Source organism: Anoplopoma fimbria, chromosome 24, assembly GCF_027596085.1.
Source record: "Anoplopoma fimbria isolate UVic2021 breed Golden Eagle Sablefish chromosome 24, Afim_UVic_2022, whole genome shotgun sequence".
NCBI classification, from domain to species: Eukaryota; Metazoa; Chordata; class Actinopteri; order Perciformes; family Anoplopomatidae; genus Anoplopoma; species Anoplopoma fimbria.
The window spans coordinates 499,917-519,622 of record NC_072472.1 but is presented as its reverse complement, the minus strand read 5'-3'; the positions used below and the strand labels follow the sequence as shown (position 1 = coordinate 519,622).

At 39.3% G+C, this 19,706-nt stretch overlaps 3 protein-coding genes across 3 annotated transcripts in view; all 3 read left to right on the top strand.

Annotated features, from left to right (window-relative positions):
* On the top strand, positions 1 to 6,993 carry LOC129113244 (hepatitis A virus cellular receptor 1 homolog). Its single transcript, XM_054625460.1, has 7 exons — positions 1 to 92; positions 553 to 900; positions 2,024 to 2,098; positions 3,060 to 3,118; positions 3,375 to 3,456; positions 4,682 to 4,709; positions 6,326 to 6,993. The coding sequence occupies exons 1-7, from the start codon at positions 56 to 58 to the stop codon at positions 6,369 to 6,371; spliced, it is 675 nt and encodes a 224-aa protein (XP_054481435.1). The 5' UTR covers positions 1 to 55; the 3' UTR covers positions 6,372 to 6,993.
* A 4,004-nt stretch (positions 6,994 to 10,997) lies between these two features.
* On the top strand, positions 10,998 to 18,041 carry LOC129113242 (hepatitis A virus cellular receptor 1 homolog). Its single transcript, XM_054625458.1, has 7 exons — positions 10,998 to 11,086; positions 11,533 to 11,880; positions 13,015 to 13,089; positions 14,051 to 14,109; positions 14,370 to 14,451; positions 15,666 to 15,693; positions 17,364 to 18,041. Exons 1-7 carry the CDS (start codon positions 11,050 to 11,052, stop codon positions 17,512 to 17,514), a joined length of 780 nt encoding a protein of 259 aa, XP_054481433.1. The 5' UTR covers positions 10,998 to 11,049; the 3' UTR covers positions 17,515 to 18,041.
* A 208-nt stretch (positions 18,042 to 18,249) lies between these two features.
* The window catches only part of LOC129113252 (cornifelin homolog B-like), a 1,687-nt gene continuing 230 nt past the window's right edge, over positions 18,250 to 19,706 (top strand). Inside the window, exons 1-3 of the mRNA XM_054625468.1 lie at positions 18,250 to 18,449; positions 18,804 to 18,958; positions 19,050 to 19,706. The exon at positions 19,050 to 19,706 is cut by the window's right edge and continues 230 nt beyond it. Of these exons, the coding sequence (XP_054481443.1) occupies positions 18,326 to 18,449; positions 18,804 to 18,958; positions 19,050 to 19,172 (402 nt within the window). The 5' untranslated portion in view covers positions 18,250 to 18,325 and the 3' untranslated portion in view covers positions 19,173 to 19,706. The remainder of the gene's footprint in view (positions 18,450 to 18,803; positions 18,959 to 19,049) is intronic.

The following is a 19,706-nucleotide window of genomic DNA, read 5'->3' as shown; positions in this document are numbered from 1 at the left end:
GTGTCTGCAGCTGTGTTTAAACGTGAGAGTTTGAGGAAACGCTGTCAGAGTGCTCATGATGAAGGTCGTTCTGCTCCTCGCTCTCCTCACAGGTGACGTATATTCACTTTATCACTGTTTCTCCATTTACAAGTGATCAAACATATTAATAGAAGAAACTTTGCTTTACAGCATCAGGTGTTTCTTCTTGTGTGTTTTGTTTCTCTTCATATTACTGACATTTACACTGTTTCTTTTTCACTGTGTTTATTTGTAGATTTGTAGAAAACAATGTTTTTTGTACTTTTTCTTTTTACAGAGACTCAGTTTAAATATTAGTCATATTTCATATTGTTTTAGGTAATTTATCAACTTCTGAAGAGCTGCACTTTCACACACCAGCTGTCTGATGAAGATAAGATAACTGACTGGTTGTGGGTTTCATCTTTATTTCTGTCTCTTGTGGGAAATTTGACTTTCAGAAAAACCTGCAGGGTTTTGTAAAAAAATAAAACCGGATAAAGCAGCAGATAAGAACAAGATGAGATGTGATTGTTTGTTTGTGTCCCACAGTCAGTGAAGGTGACGGCACCACAGTTGTTGGTAGAACCGGAGGACGTGTCACTCTGTCCTGTAAATACGACATCAAATCTCACGGGGCGCTGCACGTTTGTTGGGGTCGAGGAGAAATACCAACCTCCAAATGCAGCAACCAGCTGATCGCCACCGACGGACACAAGGTGACCGAAGGAACCAGAGTTTCCAGCAGGTATCAGCTACTGGGACGACTGGAGGACGGAGACGTTTCTCTGACGATAGAGGACGTCTCAAAGTCTGATGCTGGTCGGTACGGATGCAGAGTGGAAATACCCGGCTGGTCAAACGACAAAAAATATCACTTTGATCTGGTTGTTGAGAAAGGTGAGAAATTATTTATTTAAATAATGAAGTGTCGGCCCTCCGGAGAGAAACTGGAACCTGGTTCCACAGAAGAGGAGCCTGATAACTGAAGGTTCTGGCTCTCATCCTACTTTTTGATAATCTAGGAAGTACAAGTAACCCTGCATTGAGGGAGTGCAGTTAAAGGACAGAACCTGATCATTGATAATTGCAATGTTCTTTACTTTAGTGCTGGATGCCAGAGCAATGCCATCTAGAGAAACTATATCATTAGATAATTGATCCCTAGTAGATTAACTTCAGTTTGTCTGAGTTTAACATGAAGAAGTGGTTGGTTTCGTCTGGCTTAATCGATAGATATAATTAGGTATCATCTGCATACAATGTAAGTTTATTGAGTGTTTTCTAGTGTAGTTATGTGTACAATATATAAAGGTTGGTGATTTTCATGTCATGCACACAACGGGCCCAACCCTCATTGGTTTATAAGATACAGCTGCCATGGTTGTACATTTCATTCAATTAAAATTGACATGTTATTTCACCAGCTCGGTTTTCAACAAAAGAATTTTGCCTTCTCTCCCAGAAAGGAAATAAAATCTGAAAAAAAAATAGATTTTTCATATTCATCCAGCCAAAATAAATCGACATGGATGAAGGACATTTTACTAAATAGGACATGTCTCATGTCCTCGTAGATAGGACAGTAAATGTCATCGAGATCACATAACAAACAGACTCTGTCCTCTGGAGAGGATTCAACCCACCGGTCTCTGGAGCTAACAGTGATGTTCCTGAGTGTAACTGTGCACGACGGGGTTTTTGTCTTTTGTTTTAGTTATACTTCACATAAGGTACTGGACTATAGTTGTTCTCTTTGAGAGAATAAGTTTGAAATTATTGTTTTAACCATATATCAACAGACCATTTTTCTCTTTGTTCAGTTTGTTCCTAAACTTCTGAATATCAAGTAAGTTGTTCTGGAAAGTGAAAGATGAATCGTTCATATTAAACAGAGTTTTTAAACCCTTAGCCCAACATGTCCCAGTGAAATATTTATCTCTTTTCCAGAGTCAAATCATTTGTCACTGATGTCTGATGTTTAAAGGTTTCCATCAGTCACAGCTGGTGTTTTGTGTTTCAGCTCCTCAGACGACGACATCAACGACGTCAACCAGAGAGACGGCTACGGAGCAGACGGCTGCTTCTTATACAGCAGGTACAACACAGAGTCACTGCTCACAGTGATGGATGGTTTATATCTTCATTCTCTGAACTTAAAGAGGAACTAAACCACAGAGTGTCTCCACACTGGAAAATATAATATTAAATCATCAAACATCTGGTGAATCAGTGTTACTGATTATCTGCTGATGGTAAAGATCTTTACTACGCTGAGACAACAGAGTGTGGATGAAGCATTAAGTTCACTCATTTAGCGGGTAGCTAGTTAGCTAGCTAGCTTGCTAATTCCACCATGGTTTCATGCTACAGTGACAGAACATGAAAAGCTACACATGGAATGTTGGACTTCATCTATGTTACATTATCATGTAGCCAGACCTTATTGTTTTTAGCTTACTGTTCAGGATCGCCGTTTACACCTTTCAAATAGCTTATACAAATTGCTAATACTAATGCTAATCACTAATGCTACTGACTTTTGTTATGGTTTTGTTTAGTAAGTGATGTAAAGTGTCTGTTATGATGACAAAATAATACACATAAACTCTTATAAACAATTGTGGATTAGAGTTTACATGCAAGGCTGGGATATGTGTATGCTAACCATTAGCATTAGCGGTAGCTATGCGTATACTAGCGATAAGCATTAACGATTTACAGGCTAATTGAAATAATATTTTATTTCTGAACAGAGATTTCTGTTTTACTTAATGCCTGTTTGTCCATCCAGCATTTAGAAGAAAGTTTGGTTCACTTTTTAGCTCTATTCTAAATATTTTACATTGTTTTCCTGGAATTATACATTTTGATGTTATATTTTAGTTTTATTTGGTCAAACAGATTCTGCTTTTAAGTCAATACTTAAGTAAAGATCAGACTTTATCTATTTTAAAGGGAAGTTGTTGTACAGAGTATAAAGAGTTAACCTTCATCATGACATCATTCTGCTGACCCAGCTGCACTCAAACATCTACTTTCGTTTCCTCATCCTGCAGGTCATGTGACCTCGACCGATCACCTCCTGACTTCCTCCTCCAGCAGCATCACGGCTGAGGTGAGACAAGAAGACTAACTACAGAGAAACTCGGTTAACATGCTGAAAAGTGAAAAAACACAACTTAACTTTAAAATGGGGGTCTATGCTGGGTGAATTCAGTAACCATGGTGACGGGTTGAGGTCACAAATACAACAAAGAAGAGCTTTTGAAATAGATTAAGTGTGTGTGTGTGTGTGTGTGTGTGTGTGTGTGTGTGTGTGTGTGTGTGTGTGTGTGTGTGTGTGTGTGTGTGTGTGTGTGTGTGTGTCACAGGGCAGCAGCGGTGTGAGTGTCGCTCTGGTGTGTGTTCTGGTCGGGTTGGTGTTTCTGGTCACGGCGGCCGTCATCTTCATCGGTAAGAGTCTCAGACGTCACATGACCTCCATCTGTGTTCAGACAGGAATGAAGTTAATCTGAAGATGTTTTCGTTTAAAAATTATTTCTGTTCGTACTACCACGACTGAAAACTAAGATAACATGACTTTTCCTGTTTACACTGGACATGCGGCTGCCGGTGTAAACAGGAAGTAGAATGGTTGCCTAGTTACAGAAAATACGACAGACTATTATAGTACTCTTTAATAATAAAAGGTTGTGTTTGATACTAAAGATCGTCCTCTAAAATCTTCCTCTTTATACTCTGACGGTTAAGTTTAGTTTTACATTTAAAACGTAGTCACAAGGCTGCATATCTTTAAATTTACTTTAAAATAAACGCTTACAAATCAAAGTTTAATAGATTATGGATCAATAAATGTGATCAACACACGTCTGTCACTCGTTTCCTCTCGTTTCCTTGTTAACTGTTCTCACTCGTAGCTCGTACTGGAGAGCATTTATGTTTTTGTTCTTTTACAGTTTATTTGTGAACGTCACAATAGTTGTGCAGAACAAAATAAACATTAATAATAAAAGTAAAGTCCTCCATTTTGTGTCCATCATCCTCCTCAAAGCTTCAAACCGTGACTTCAGACGTCCGGTCCGTAGGTATGATAACGCCGCTGGACACACCGCTCGCTAATCGCTCCAACAACAGCTGCTTCCTCCTCATGTCGTTAGTAGAATTATAAAATGCAGAATTGAACTGGACAACAGCTGCTAGTAAAGACAACAAGGTCAACAACGCCTGTTATCTGTTATCAATGTTGGATGAACCTGGTCGTCGATCGGTAATCAATCAGATGTCTGTTTTAATCCGGCGATGTGACGAATCAGAGGACACGTGATGACAGATGAGACCCAAACAGGAAGTGAACGTTTATGTCTACGTCATCGTTTTTAAATGCCGTCTGCAGAGTTTTCAAACCTCTCTGTTTGTGTTGCTTTAAAACTGTGAAGTAGTGAGGACGATGGACGTTAACGTTGTTAAAGATATGTGTTTTAAAATGAAGCGTCAGACATCATGACTCATCAAAACTATTGAAACCAGCAGAGATGAGGATTGATGACATGGATAGAGGACCAGCTGGACCTCATGGACCCGTCTGTATTCAGAGGCCTCATGTTTCTGATGATGATGATGTTACTCCTCCATGTTTGTATCAGATCTCTAGTGACCTGATGTCTTTGTGTCTCTGCAGCGCACAGAAGGAGACGACTCGGCAAAATGTAAGTTCTGTCATGCGACTCAGATTAGGAAAAAATAAAGTTCAAGTTAAAACAAATAACTGCATCTCTGATGGTAAATCATGAATCGGCAGTTAAGCCACCCACACTCTGCATTATCTCGTTCTGATGAAGATCTTCATCTTCATCAGGGCATCGAAACCTAAAAACCACAAACCAGTTCGTTCTAACAGCCGAGTTCAGAACGGACCCCCGCCCTCCACTCAGCGCTGCCTTCAGGCTCTGATGAATAACACGAGATTACATAACCTCAGCTTTCAAAACTCTAGTCAAGGTTTCCCTTCACCGTTTATTTTGTGTCACAAGCTTTTTTTCTCTGAACCACAAGCAGTTTCAGGTGGGGTTTTTCTCCCATTCTTCTCTCCGTATTCTTCATTTTTCACTTCAATATTAAAGTCCTGCTCCTCTATAGAAACAGAACAATCATACTAGAAGTAGAGAGAACTCAAACGTGTCTTTAGTGCAGAATAACACAGTTATAATGACATAAATCATGAAAAAGAAAACAAAGCAAGTTGACTTTCTTTGATAATTTATTTTACAAAAATGTAAAACAATTGGATCTATATATCCAACTTTTATCCAAGTGTCTACAAGAGTTACCAGTGATGGAAATAAATAGAGACTCTACGTGATATATACATATATATATCTATATATATATACATTTCTCAAGTCTCTCCTCTCTGTGTTCAGACATCAGGTCTGAAGGTTTTTGTTTCACCACAAACAGAAACTCAGAAACACATGAAACCTCTGAGGTTTGACATTAACACATTCACAGATGATGATGACGTAAATGTCACAATGTGAAATGGAGGTTCTCGTGACCAAAGGAAGGAAAGAGATGCACCCCCCCCCCACCCCCTTTAAATCCTTAAAGGGACAGTTCACCCCAAAATCAAACGTACATATTGTCCCTCTCACCTGTGATGATATTGATCGGTCCGATAGTTCACAGTTGTAGAGAGTTAGATATCAGCCTTCTCTACGATATAACGGAACTATTAGACACAAGAAACTTACCAGACAGAAATCAGGACCCGGTTACTCTCTACACTACGGGGGAAAGGAAGAACAAGTATCTCTAATTTAGGATGAAATGCCCCTTTAAACCCTGAACCCTTTACTGGTAGATGGTTGAGAGGCTTCCAGGGCTCAAATGAGACGTCACGTTACCTTGACGACGACAAATGTGAGGTTTTATTTGGAGTTTTTAACTGTTTCTTTCGAGAGGTAAAATAATCTATTAACTTTTTTTGGTCCAAACATCTTTAATAATGGTCGGTGAACAAAGCAGGTGTACCTCTGGGCTTCTAACTGGTGACCCTGTGTTTTATGCCACAACGCTATGAATTGTGGGTAATTCCCTGCAGACATCCAGACTAACAGAGTGTTTCTGAAGGGCTCAACATGTGACAGACAGTCCAGAGTCCTCTGAATCCTAAATAACTAAATGAATGAAGCTTTTAATCAAACTGTTCTGTCATTCATGGCGACTAGAACCGTCTCACTGAAGACAGGAATGAAAAGCAAATGTTCATTTTAAATATGAAGAGTTTTCATTCAGAATAAAACCTATGAACTCTGTCTTCCAGCCCTCAGCAGCAGGTCCACAGTACGGTCCAGTTCAGGTCCACTTAGTCCGGTCTGCAGCTCCAGGGTCGAGGGTCAGCGGTGGAGAACATCTACCAGATAGACGAAGGCAGCGATGGAGGCAATGGAGGCGAGTACGAGTACTGCCCCTGAGCCATGAAGCTCCGCCCCCCTGACCTGCTGACCCCGGAGGACGGGACGCCGAGTTCTGGACGGAAGACGAGAACTCGACCCCTCGAATCAGGAGGCCTTCAGGGTCCTTCAGGGTCCTTCAGACCAGCCAAAGGGACATGAGTCTCATGAGGCAGAAAGCCAACACTGTGGACTACGACTCCCAGAGAGCATTGCTGTCAGAAGCCTGCAGCCGGACAGCAGCGTGGGGAATGTAGCGTTTAAGACACTTGTGATAATTGTATTTATGAGAGTCATGATGTGTTCACACCAGAAGAGAAGCAAACTTTTATGACGCGAGAATCCTGAGAGTTTGATCCAAGACCATCTCCAGACCTGTTGACCGTCAGCTGACTTTGATCTGAGCTCTTTGGAACCACACTAGGACTCTGACGTCACAGTTTCCTCTAAGCCTCATGGGTAATGTAGTGTTTTAGTACTGCTGTCTTTACAGTCGGTTGTGTACTTTAATAAAGCTCTGATGTAACTTGTGAATAATAAAGAGAGACTGTTTCTACTTGTTGAGCGATCACATGAGTGAGACCTTCACACTGAGACATTATTATGCTACACGTATTATTAATATTATATATTAATATTAATCTTAATATTAAATTGCTTTCAGGGCTAAAGGTATTGAAAAAATAATTAATATTATATATTAATAATATTATTATTAATGTTATTATTATGCATCTTGTGTGTGATTGTATTACTATTATTATTATTATTATTATGTATGTGTATGTTTATCTGGTGTTTGCTGGTCAGGACGCGATTTGTTTAAATGAAAATCGGTTTCTGTGACTGCTGCCCAACGCTTCCTCAGCTCCCGTACATGAAAGTCTTCACTAACTAGATTTAAACTAGAGTTCAGCAGGACTGTCTCTTTCAGGGCTAAAGGTGAAAAAATAATGAGCCTTAATTATGTATATGAAAAGAATTGTGCCATAACTGATGTGTGTGTGGTAATGTATGTGTGTGTTTCATAAATATGTTGTGTGTGTGTGTGTGTGTGTGTGTGTGTGTATGTCATGTTTGAAATATTTGTATGTGTGTGTGTGTGTGTGTGTTGTGTGTGTGTGTGTGTGTGTGTGTGTGTGTGTATGTATGTGAACAATGTATTTGTGCATATGTGTGTGTGTGTGTGTGTGTGTGTGTGTGTGTGTGTGTGTGTGTGTGTGTGTGTGTGTGTGTGTGCAGGCTGTCTGGCGTTCTGGTGCTGTCCCTGCTTTGCCTGTAGGACCAGTAGACGGTTGGGTCAGTGTCTCTGTCTCCCTCTGCTGGACGTCTGCGGCTGCGTCCGTCCAATCACCATGTCCATGAGAGTCTCCGTCCGCCAACGCTACGGCATCAGAGTGAGGACAAAACTCTACGTTCACCTTCACCTTCTTCTTCTTCTTCTTCTTCTTCTTCTTCTTCTTCTTCTTCTTCTTCTTCTTGGGCCCCTCCGTCCCCTGGTGATCTCATCTTTGGACCCTCTTCAGTTCGCCTACCAATCTGTCATCGGGGTGGATGACGCTGTCGTCTACCTGCTACACAGACGCCTCTCTCACCTGGAAAAGGCTGGAAGCACTGTGAGAGTCATGTTCTTCGACTTCTCCAGTGCCTTCAACACCATCCAGCCTTTGCTTCTGAGGGACAAGCTGGAGCAGACCGGGTGGACCACCACCTCACTGCATGGATCCTGGACTACCTCACCAACCGTCCACAGTATGTGAGGATAGGGGAGTGTGAGTCAGATCGGGTGTCCTGCAGCACGGGGCCCCACAAGGAACCGTTCTGGCTCCATTCCTCTTCTCCATCTACACATCAGACTTCACATACAACTCTGCTACCTGCCACCTGCAAAGTTCTCTGATGACTCTGCATCGTCGGCCTCATCTCCGCCGGCGATGAGAGGGAATACAGAGAACTGAACCAGGACTTCATAGGATGGAGCCAGCAGAACCGCCTCCAGATCAACTCTGGTAAAACCAAAGAGCTGGTGGTGGACTTCCACCGGGGTAAACACTGTCCTCCGGAACCAGTGAACATCCAGGGACAGGACATTGAGATTGTGCAATCTTATAAGTACCTGGGTGTTCACCTGAACAACAAACTTCAGGTTCAACAGGAGAACTGGTTTATATCAGGATGTAGAGTCAAAAAGATGTTTCTGTAAATATTCTACCCTTTGATTTAAAGTCTACTTTAAACCTCACATCAGCTATATTGTTTCTACAGCTTTGATTTTTACTTCATAACTATTTAACCAATTTTATTTAAAAATAATTCTCAGTGTAGTGGATGAAAAGCTCTTTTTAACTTTCGAATGGAGTCATGAAAGTGAACAGAAGCAACAACATGAAGTAAATTATTAATAATTAACTAGACACAAGTAACGTTGTGAAGTAATTGACCGTTGATGTGATCTATAGCGCCCTCTAGAGAGTGCAGTGATCATTACAGCGACTAATTCATCAGTTAATAAACAAACAAATAGCTTCATGAAGAAATGTTACAATAAGTACCCACACATAATGTTTGGATTGATAATTAAAGAATAAACAAAAAATAACATCTTAAACAGATATATGAGAGACATTACACAATAATTAATGATTTAAACAGAGACTGTAAATTCATTAGTGATAGACAAGGATTGATTTTTAAGTTAAGATATGACAAAAGTTAATATATGACAAAAGTTAATATATAACAAAAGTTAATATATGACAAAAGTTAATATATAACAAAAGTTAATTTTACTTCATCTTAATGTTCTGTTACATTTCTGTTTGGCTGTTTATTATCCTCTGTGGACCACAGAGTCTAAATGTCCTCGTTTTCTGTCATTTGACAAAACGTGGAAACAGCGCCAAGAGCTCATAGAGTTACACGATGTGGCCACAGACGGTACTGCAGTCGGCGGTGATTCTTTAAAATGTTAAATCAACTCATCTTTTATCATTAATGTGTAACAAAAAATCTACATCTGTCATCATGAATAATCAGTTGATTTCACATTATATTTTTCTTTATTTTTATTTCAAAAATGAATTTTAACATCGTAAGAAGTCATAAGAACTAATTATCTGAGTTTAGTTCAGTTATTATAGATATAGTTCACATTTCTTCAGGTGTTTTAAAAAGAACCAGCTCACCTGGTTTACTGTGTTTACCTTCATCAGTGTGTTTGTCCTTCTCTTTCTTATTCAGGCTGTAATGAAGACTGCAGCCTGCAGGGGGCGCCATAGCATTAAAAATAACATTGTTGGCATTCGTATTATTATTTACATTAATTAAATCATTATTATTATGTTTAATTTAATAATTTTAGGGGAATAAATATGTGACCTAATTTTTTATTTTGCTTTCATTATGGCAGAGACATTACATGTGAAAAATCAAGTAACTGAATTATTACACATTCGTCACATATTCATCATAAATGTAAATACATCTACAATTACATAGAGATATGGGATGAAATACTAAAATGAATTCTTGGCCCCGGACAAAACTTTAACTTTCTTTTAAATTGTTAAAAATTCAGTTTGAGCTTCAGATATTTCATACAGTGTGGAGCTCAGCTGTCCTTCTTTCAGCTTCTGATGAACTGAAAGTCAGAGTCCAAGGATTAAATAACAGGAAGCTAGCACCAGCTAATGCTGCCAACAGGAAGACATCTCTGACCACATGTTCACAGATTAGACTGACAGTTATACGCCTCATGAAACGTGTGAAGCTCATGAAAATCACTCAAAAGAGCAAGTCAAGTTGTTTTGTTATGTGACGTTATTTTATGTTATGTTGTGTTATGTTATGTTATATTATGTTATGTTATGTTATTTTATGTTATATTGTGTTATGTTATGTTATGTTATGTTATGTTATTTTATGTTATGTTATGTTATGTTATGTTATGTTATGTTATGTTATGTTATGTTATGTTATGTTATTTTATGTTATGTTATGTTATGTTATTTTATGTTATGTTATGTTATTTTATGTTATGTTATGTTATTTATGTTATGTTATGTTATATTTGTTATGTTATGTTATGTTATATTTTGTTATGTTATATTTTGTTATGTTATTTTATGTTATGTTATTTTATGTTTGTTATGTTATGTTATGTTTATATTTTTGTTATGTTATGTTATGTTATATGTTATGTTATGTTTTATGTTATGTTATGTTATATTGTTTATGTTATTTTATGTTATTTTATGTTATGTTATGTTATGTTATTTTATGTTATGTTATATTGTGTTATATTATGTTGTCTTATTTTATTTTATGTTGTGTTACTTTACGCTATGTTCTGTTACTTTATGTCATGTTATAGTTAAGAATGTTATGTGACCACCAGAGTTGTCCCTTGTCCTCAATCCCATATTTCTTTGTTTCTCTCTTAAATCGTCTCTTTTGCATCTTCTCTCAAACCAGATTGTTTTCTTCTTCTCTTTGAAGTAGCAGCAGATCATTTTTTACAGTGTGCAGTGGTGACTGAGTGTGTCTGCAGCTGTGTTTAAACGTGAGAGTTTGAGGAAACGCTGTCAGAGTGCTCATGATGAAGGTCGTTCTGCTCCTCGCTCTCCTCACAGGTGACGTATATTCACTTTATCACTGTTTCTCCATTTACAAGTGATCAAACACATTAATAGAAGAAACTTTGCTTTACAGCATCAGGTGTTTCTTCTTGTGTGTTTTGTTTCTCTTCATATTACTGACATTTACACTGTTTCTTTTTCACTGTGTTTATTTGTAGATTTGTAGAAAACAATGTTTTTTGTACTTTTTCTTTTTACAGAGACTCAGTTTAAATATTAGTCATATTTCATATTGTTTTAGGTAATTTATCAACTTCTGAAGAGCTGCACTTCCACACACCAGCTGTCTGATGAAGATAAGATAACTGACTGGTTGTGGGTTTAATCTCTTGTGGGAAATTTGACTTTCAGAAAAAACGCGGGTTTTAAAAAAAAATAAAACCGGATAAAGCAGCAGATAAGAACAAGATGAGATGTGATTGTTTGTTTGTGGCCCACAGTCAGTGAAGGTGACGGCACCACAGTTGTTGGTAGAACCGGAGGACGTGTCACTCTGTCCTGTAAATACGACATCAAATCTCACGGGGCGCTGCACATTTGTTGGGGTCGAGGACAAATACCAAACTCCAAATGCAGCAACCAGCTGATCGCCACCGACGGACACAAGGTGACCGAAGGAACCAGAGTTTCCAGCAGGTATCAGCTACTGGGACGACTGGAGGACGGAGACGTTTCTCTGACGATAGAGGACGTCTCAAAGTCTGATGCTGGTCGGTACGGATGCAGAGTGGAAATACCCGGCTGGTCAAACGACAAAAAATATCACTTTGATCTGGTTGTTGAGGAAGGTGAGAAATTATTTATTTAAATAATGAAGTGTCGGCCCTCCGGAGAGAAACTGGAACCTGGTTCCACAGAAGAGGAGCCTGATAACTGAAGGTTCTGGCTCTCATCCTACTTTTTGATAATCTAGGAAGTACAAGTAACCCTGCATTGAGGGAGTGCAGTTAAAGGACAGAACCTGATCAAAGATAACTGCAATGTTCTTTACTTTAGTGCTGGATGCCAGAGCAATGCCATCTAGAGAAACTATATCATTAGATAATTGATCCCTAGTACATTAACTTCAGTTTGTCTGAGTTTAACATGAAGAAGTGGTTGGTTTCGTCTGGCTTAATCGATAGATATAATTAGGTATCATCTGCATACAATGTAAGTTTATTGAGTGTTTTCTAGTGTAGTTATGTGTACAATATATAAAGGTTGGTGATTTTCATGTCATGCACACAACGGGCCCAACCCTCATTGGTTTATAGGATACAGCTGCAATGGTTGTACATTTCATTCAATTAAAATTGTCATGTTATTTCACCAGCTCGGTTTTCAACAAAATAATTTTGCCTTCCCTCCCAGAAAGGAAATAAAATCTGAAAAAAAAATAGATTTTTCATATTCATCCAGCCAAAATAAATCGACATGGATGAAGGACATTTTACTAAATAGGACATGTCTCATGTCCTCGTAGATAGGACAGTAAATGTCATCGAGATCACATAACAAACAGACTCTGTCCTCTGGAGAGGATTCAACCCACCGGTCTCTGGAGCTAACGGTGATGTTCCTGAGTGTAACTGTGCACGGCGGGGTTTTTGTCTTTTGTTTTAGTTATACTTCACATAAGGTACTGGACTATAGTTGTTCTCTTTGAGAGAATAAGTTTGAAATTATTGTTTTAACCATATATCAACAGACCATTTTTCTCTTTGCGTGAGTATCAGTTTGTTCCTAAACTTCTGAATATCAAGTAAGTTGTTCTGGAAAGTGAAAGATGAATCGTTCATATTAAACAGAGTTTTTAAATCCTTAGCCCAACATGTCCCAGTGAAATATTTTATCTATATTTCCAGTTAGTCAAATCATTTGTCACTGATGTCTGATGTTTAAAGGTTTCCATCAGTCACAGCTGGTGTTTTGTGTTTCAGCTCCTCAGACGACGACATCAACGACGTCAACCAGAGAGACGGCTACGGAGCAGACGGCTGCTTCTTATACAGCAGGTACAACACAGAGTCACTGCTCACAGTGATGGATGGTTTATATCTTCATTCTCTGAACTTAAAGAGGAACTAAACCACAGAGTGTCTCCACACTGGAAAATATAATATTAAATCATCAAACATCTGGTGAATCAGTGTTACTGATTATCTGCTGATGGTAAAGATCTTTACTACGCTGAGACAACAGAGTGTGGATGAAGCATTAAGTTCACTCATTTAGCGGGTAGCTAGTTAGCTAGCTAGCTTGCTAATTCCACCATGGTTTCATGCTACAGTGACAGAACATGAAAAGCTACACATGGAATGTTGGACTTCATCTATGTTACATTATCATGTAGCCAGACCTTACTGTTTTTAGCTTACTGTTCAGGATCGCCGTTTACACCTTTCAAATAGCTTATACAAATTGCTAATACTAATGCTAATCACTAATGCTACTGACTTTTGTTATGGTTTTGTTTAGTAAGTGATGTAAAGTGTCTGTTATGATGACAAAATAATACACATAAACTCTTATAAACAATTGTGGATTAGAGTTTACATGCAAGGCTGGGATATGTGTATGCTAACCATTAGCATTAGCGGTAGCTATGCGTATACTAGCGATAAGCATTAACGATTTACAGGCTAATTGAAATAATATTTTATTTCTGAACAGAGATTTCTGTTTTACTTAATGCCTGTTTGTCCATCCAGCATTTAGAAGAAAGTTTGGTTCACTTTTTAGCTCTATTCTAAATATTTTACATTGTTTTCCTGGAATTATACATTTTGATGTTATATTTTAGTTTTATTTGGTCAAACAGATTCTGATTTTAAGTCAACACTTAAGTAAAGATCAGACTTTATCTATTTTAAAGGGAAGCTGTTGTACAGAGTATAAAGGGTTAACCTTCATCATGACATCATTCTGCTGACCCAGCTGCACTCAAACATCTACTTTCGTTTCCTCATCCTGCAGATCATGTGACCTCGACCGATCACCTCCTGACTTCCTCCTCCAGCAGCATCACGGCTGAGGTGAGACAAGAAACTCAGACGGTTAACCTGCTGAAAAGTGAAAAAACACAACTTAACTTTAAAATGGGGGTCTATGCTGGGTGAATTCAGTAACCATGGTGACGGGTTGAGGTCACAAATATAACAAAGAAGAGCTTTTGAAATAGATTAAATGTGTGTGTGTGTGTGTGTGTGTGTGTGTGTGTGTGTGTGTGTGTGTGTGTGTGTGTGTGTGTGTGTGTGTGTGTGTGTGTGTGTGTGTGTGTGTGTGTGTCTCACAGGGCAGCAGCGGTGTGAGCGTCGCTCTGGTGTGTGTTCTGGTCGGGTTGGTGTTTCTGGTCACGGCGGCCGTCATCTTCATCGGTAAGAGTCTCAGACGTCACATGACCGCCATATGTGTTCAGACAGGAATGAAGTTAATCTGAAGATGTTTTCGTTTAAAAATGATTTCTAACACGACTGAAAACTAAGATAACATGACTTTTCCTGTTTACACTGGACATGCGGCTGCCGGTGTAAACAGGAAGTAGAATGGTTGCCTAGTTACAGAAAATACGACAGACTATTATGGTACTCTTTAATAATAAAAGGTTGTGTTTGATACTAAAGATCGTCCTCTAAAATCTTCCTCTTTATACTCTGACGGTTAAAAATAGTTTTACATTTAAAACGTAGTCACAAGGCTGCATATCTTTAAATTTACTTTAAAATAAACGCTTACAAATCAAAGTTTAATAGATTATGGATCAATAAATGTGATCAACACACGTCTGTCACTCGTTTCCTCTCGTTTCCTTGTTAACTGTTCTCACTCGTAGCTCGTACTGGAGAGCATTTATGTTTTTGTTCTTTTACAGTTTATTTGTGAACGTCACAATAGTTGTGCAGAACAAAATAAACATTAATAATAAAAGTCCTCCATTTCATCTCCATCATCCTCCTCAAAGCTTCAACCCGTGACTTCAGACGTCCGGTCCGTAGGTTTGATAACGCCGCTGGACACGCCGCTCGCTAATCGCTCCAACAACAGCTGCTTCCTCCTCATGTCGTTAGTAGTAGAATTATAAAATGCAGAATTGAACTGGACAACAGCTGCTAGTAAAGACAACAAGGTCAACAACGCCTGTTATCTGTTATCAATGTTGAATGAACCTGGTCGTCGATCGGTAATCAATCAGATGTCTGTTTTAATCCGGCGATGTGACGAATCAGAGGACACGTGATGACAGATGAGACCCAAACAGGAAGTGAACGTTTATGTCTACGTCATCGTTTTTAAATGCCGTCTGTAGCGTTTTCAAACCTCTCTGTTTGTGTTGCTCTAAAACTGTGAAGTAGTGAGGACGATGGACGTTAACGTTGTTAAAGATATGTGTTTTAAAATGAAGCGTCAGACATCATGACTCATCAAAACTATTGAAACCAGCAGAGATGAGGATTGATGACATGGATAGAGGACCAGCTGGACCTCATGGACCCGTCTGTATTCAGAGGCCTCATGTTTCTGATGATGATGATGTTACTCCTCCATGTTTGTATCAGATCTCTAGTGACCTGATGTCTTTGTGTCTCTGCAGCGCACAGAAGGAGACGACTCGGCAAAATGTAAGTTCTGTCATGCGACTCAGATTAGGAAACTTCCTCTTTTGTTTCTTCCCGTAGAAGTTAAAGTTCAGAGTTTGTGGTTAAAACAAATAACTGCATCTCTGATGGTAAATCATGAATCGGCAGTTAAGCCACCCACACTCTGCATTATCTCAGCGTCTCCGTTATCTTCATCTTCATCAGGGCATCGAAACCTAAAAACCACAAACCAGTTCGTTCTAACAGAAGAGCCCGAGTCAGAACGGACCCCCGCCCTCCACTCAGCGCTGCCTTCAGGCTCTGATGAATAACACGAGATTACATAACCTCAGCTTTCAAAACTCTAGTCAAGGTTTCCCTTCACCATTTATTTTGTGTCACAAGCTTTTTTTCTCTGAACCACAAGCAGTTTCAGGTGGGGTTTTTCTCCCATTCTTCTCTCCGTATTCTTCATTTTTCACTTCAATATTAAAGTCCTGCTCCTCTATAGAAACAGAACAATCATACTAGAAGTAGAGAGAACTCAAACGTGTCTTTAGTGCAGAATAACACAGTTATAATGACATAAATCATGAAAAAGAAAACAAAGCAAGTTGACTTTCTTTGATAATTTATTTTACAAAAATGTAAAACAATTGGATCTATATATCCAACTTTTATCCAAGTGTCTACAAGAGTTACCAGTGATGGAAATAAATAGAGACTCTACGTGATATATACATATATATATCTATATATATATACATTTCTCAAGTCTCTCCTCTCTGTGTTCAGACATCAGGTCTGAAGAAGGTTTTTGTTTCACCACAAACAGAAACTCAGAAACACATGAAACCTCTGAGGTTTGACATTAACACATTCACAGATGATGATGACGTAAATGTCACAATGTGAAATGGAGGTTCTCGTGACCAAAGGAAGGAAGAGAGATGCACCCCCCCACCCCCTAAATCCTTAAAGGGACAGTTCACCCCAAAATCAAACGTACATATTGTCCCTCTCACCTGTGATGATATTGATCGGTCCGATAGTTCAGGTGTAAGTTGTAGAGAGTTAGATATCAGCCTTCTCTACGATATAACGGAACTATTAGACACCAAGAAACTTACCAGACAGAAATCAGGACCCGGTTACTCTCTACACTACGGGGAAAAGGAAGAACAAGTACCTCTAATTTAGGATGAAATGCCCCTTTAAACCCTGAACCCTTTACTGGTAGATGGTTGAGAGGCTTCCAGGGCTCAAATGAGACGTCACGTTACCTTGACGACGACAAATGTGAGGTTTTATTTGGAGTTTTTAACTTCCTGTTTAAAGTCTTACAGGTTCTTGAATAATGTATGCACTTTTTTTGGTCCAAACATCTTTAATAACGGTCGGTGAACAAAGCAGGTGTACCTCTGGGCTTCTAACTGGTGACCCTAATGTTTTATGCCACAACGCTATGAATTGTGGGTAATTCCCTGCAGACATCCAGACTAACAGAGTGTTTCTGAAGGGCTCAACATGTGACAGACAGTCCAGAGTCCTCTGAATCCTAAATAACTAAATGAATGAAGCTTTTAATCAAACTGTTCTGTCATTCATGGCGACTAGAACCGTCTCACTGAAGACAGGAATGAAAAGCAAATGTTCATTTTAAATATGAAGAGTTTTCATTCAGAATAAAACCTATGAACTCTGTCTTCCAGCCCTCAGCAGCAGGTCCACAGTACGGTCCAGTTCAGGTCCACTTCGTCCGGTCTGCAGCTCCAGGGTCGAGGGTCAGCGGTGGAGAACATCTACCAGATAGACGAAGGCGGCGATGGAGGCAATGGAGGCGAGTACGAGTACTGCCCCTGAGCCATGAAGCTCCGCCCCCCTGACCTGCTGACCCCGGAGGACGGGACGCCGAGTTCTGGACGGAAGACGAGAACTCGACCCCTCGAATCAGGAGGCCTTCAGGGTCCTTCAGGGTCCTTCAGACCAGCCAAAGGGACATGAGTCTCATGAGGCAGAAAGCCAACACTGTGGACTACGACTCCCAGAGAGCATTGCTGTCAGAAGCCTGCAGCCGGACAGCAGCGTGGGGAATGTAGCGTTTAAGACACTTGTGATAATTGTATTTATGAGAGTCATGATGTGTTCACACCAGAAGAGAAGCAAACTTTTATGACGCGAGAATCCTGAGAGTTTGATCCAAGACCATCTCCAGACCTGTTGACCGTCAGCTGACTTTGATCTGAACTCTTTGGAACCACACTAGGACTCTGACGTCACAGTTTCCTCTAAGCCTCATGGGTAATGTAGTGTTTTAGTACTGCTGTCTTTACAGTCGGTTGTGTACTTTAATAAAGCTCTGATGTAACTTGTGAATAATAAAGAGAGACTGTTTCTACTTGTTGAGCGATCACATGAGTGAGACCTTCACACTGAGACATAGTTTAAAGGTGACAACACATAGAAACAGAAACCACCCGGTCAGACGGGTCGGTCCGGTCCGTCTGGATCCTTCGTCTTCGTCCAATCAGAGCGGCTGAATCGTTCTCTCAGTCAGTCACACACACACACAGGTAAGAGAGGGATGTTTGTCTGTCTTCTTCTGTGGTGTTATCTCTTCAGCTGAAGTCAGTGATCCGTACTGATTGTGAATGATGAAGATGAAGATGTGTTGATGTGTTTCAGAGGACTGAGGATGAGTCTGGTGGTCTGGGATCAGCCTCAGGCTCTGGGTGTTTACTGTGAGGAGGACGAGTGGACGTCTGGGATCTGTGACTGCTGCCTCGACATGAAAGACTGTAACTATGAGTATTATTATTGTTGTTAGTATTATTATGATTATTGCGATTATTATTATTGTTATTATTATTGTGATTATTATTATTGTGATTATTGTTATTATTGTTATTATTGCTTATATTGTTATTGTTATTAATACGAATTTGAATATGAATATTAATGTTAATATTGGTAATTATGATAATTATAATTATGATGTGTGTGTCTATACGTGTGTGTGTGTGTGTGTGTATGTGTGTGTGTGTGTGTGTGTGTGTGTGTGTATGTGTGTGTGTGTGTGTGTGTGTGTGTGTGTGTGTGTGTGTGTGTGTGTGTGTGTGTGTGTGTGTGTGTGTGTGTGTGTGTGTGTGCAGGCTGTCTGGCGTTCTGGTGCTGTCCCTGCTTTGCCTGTAGGACCAGTAGACGGTTGGGTCAGTGTCTCTGTCTCCCTTTGCTGGACGTCTGCGGCTGCGTCCGTCCAATCACCATGTCCATGAGAGTCTCCATCCGCCAACGCTACGGCATCAGAGTGAGGACAAAACTCTACCTTCACCTTCACCTTCTTCTTCTTCTTCTTCTTCTTCTTCTTCTTATTTGTGAGTACTTCTCTGTGTTTTCAGGGCAGTCTGTGCAGAGACTGTTTGTGCTCGTCCTTCTGTCCTTCCTGTGTTTGGTGTCAGATCACCAGAGAGATAAAGGACAGGCAACTTCCCACCACACTGGGTGACATCATCCACCGCTGATGACATCATCCACCGCTGATGACATCATCCACCGCTGATGACATCATCGCTGTGACTGAGGTCTCATTGGTTGTGACTGACACCAGCAATCAATGATGTCATGTGTTATGAGTATGAAGTTGAATATTGTTCACATGTTTACTGAACGTCTAAATTTTATTAATTTTCTGATTTAAACTAACTGTATTTTTATTTGTTTATCACATTCTTGTTTGTTTTTATACTTTTTCATTTATTTAAATTGATGTAAATGATTTGTACTTCTTGTCCCATCACATTGTACTAATGTTATATTTCTGTACTAACTAAATACTTAATGTCACTTTTTACTGAATAGAATATTATATTATAATTCTAGAAATCACTTTATTTACTGAGACACTTTTCTTTTACTAAAAAACAACAGAAACCAAAAATAATAATAAAGGAAGAAGGAATATAGATAATATATGTTAAGATGAGGCAGACTGTGAATCTGAATTTTATATTTTACGACTTTTATAACAGAAACAACAGAAACAAAAGAACACATTA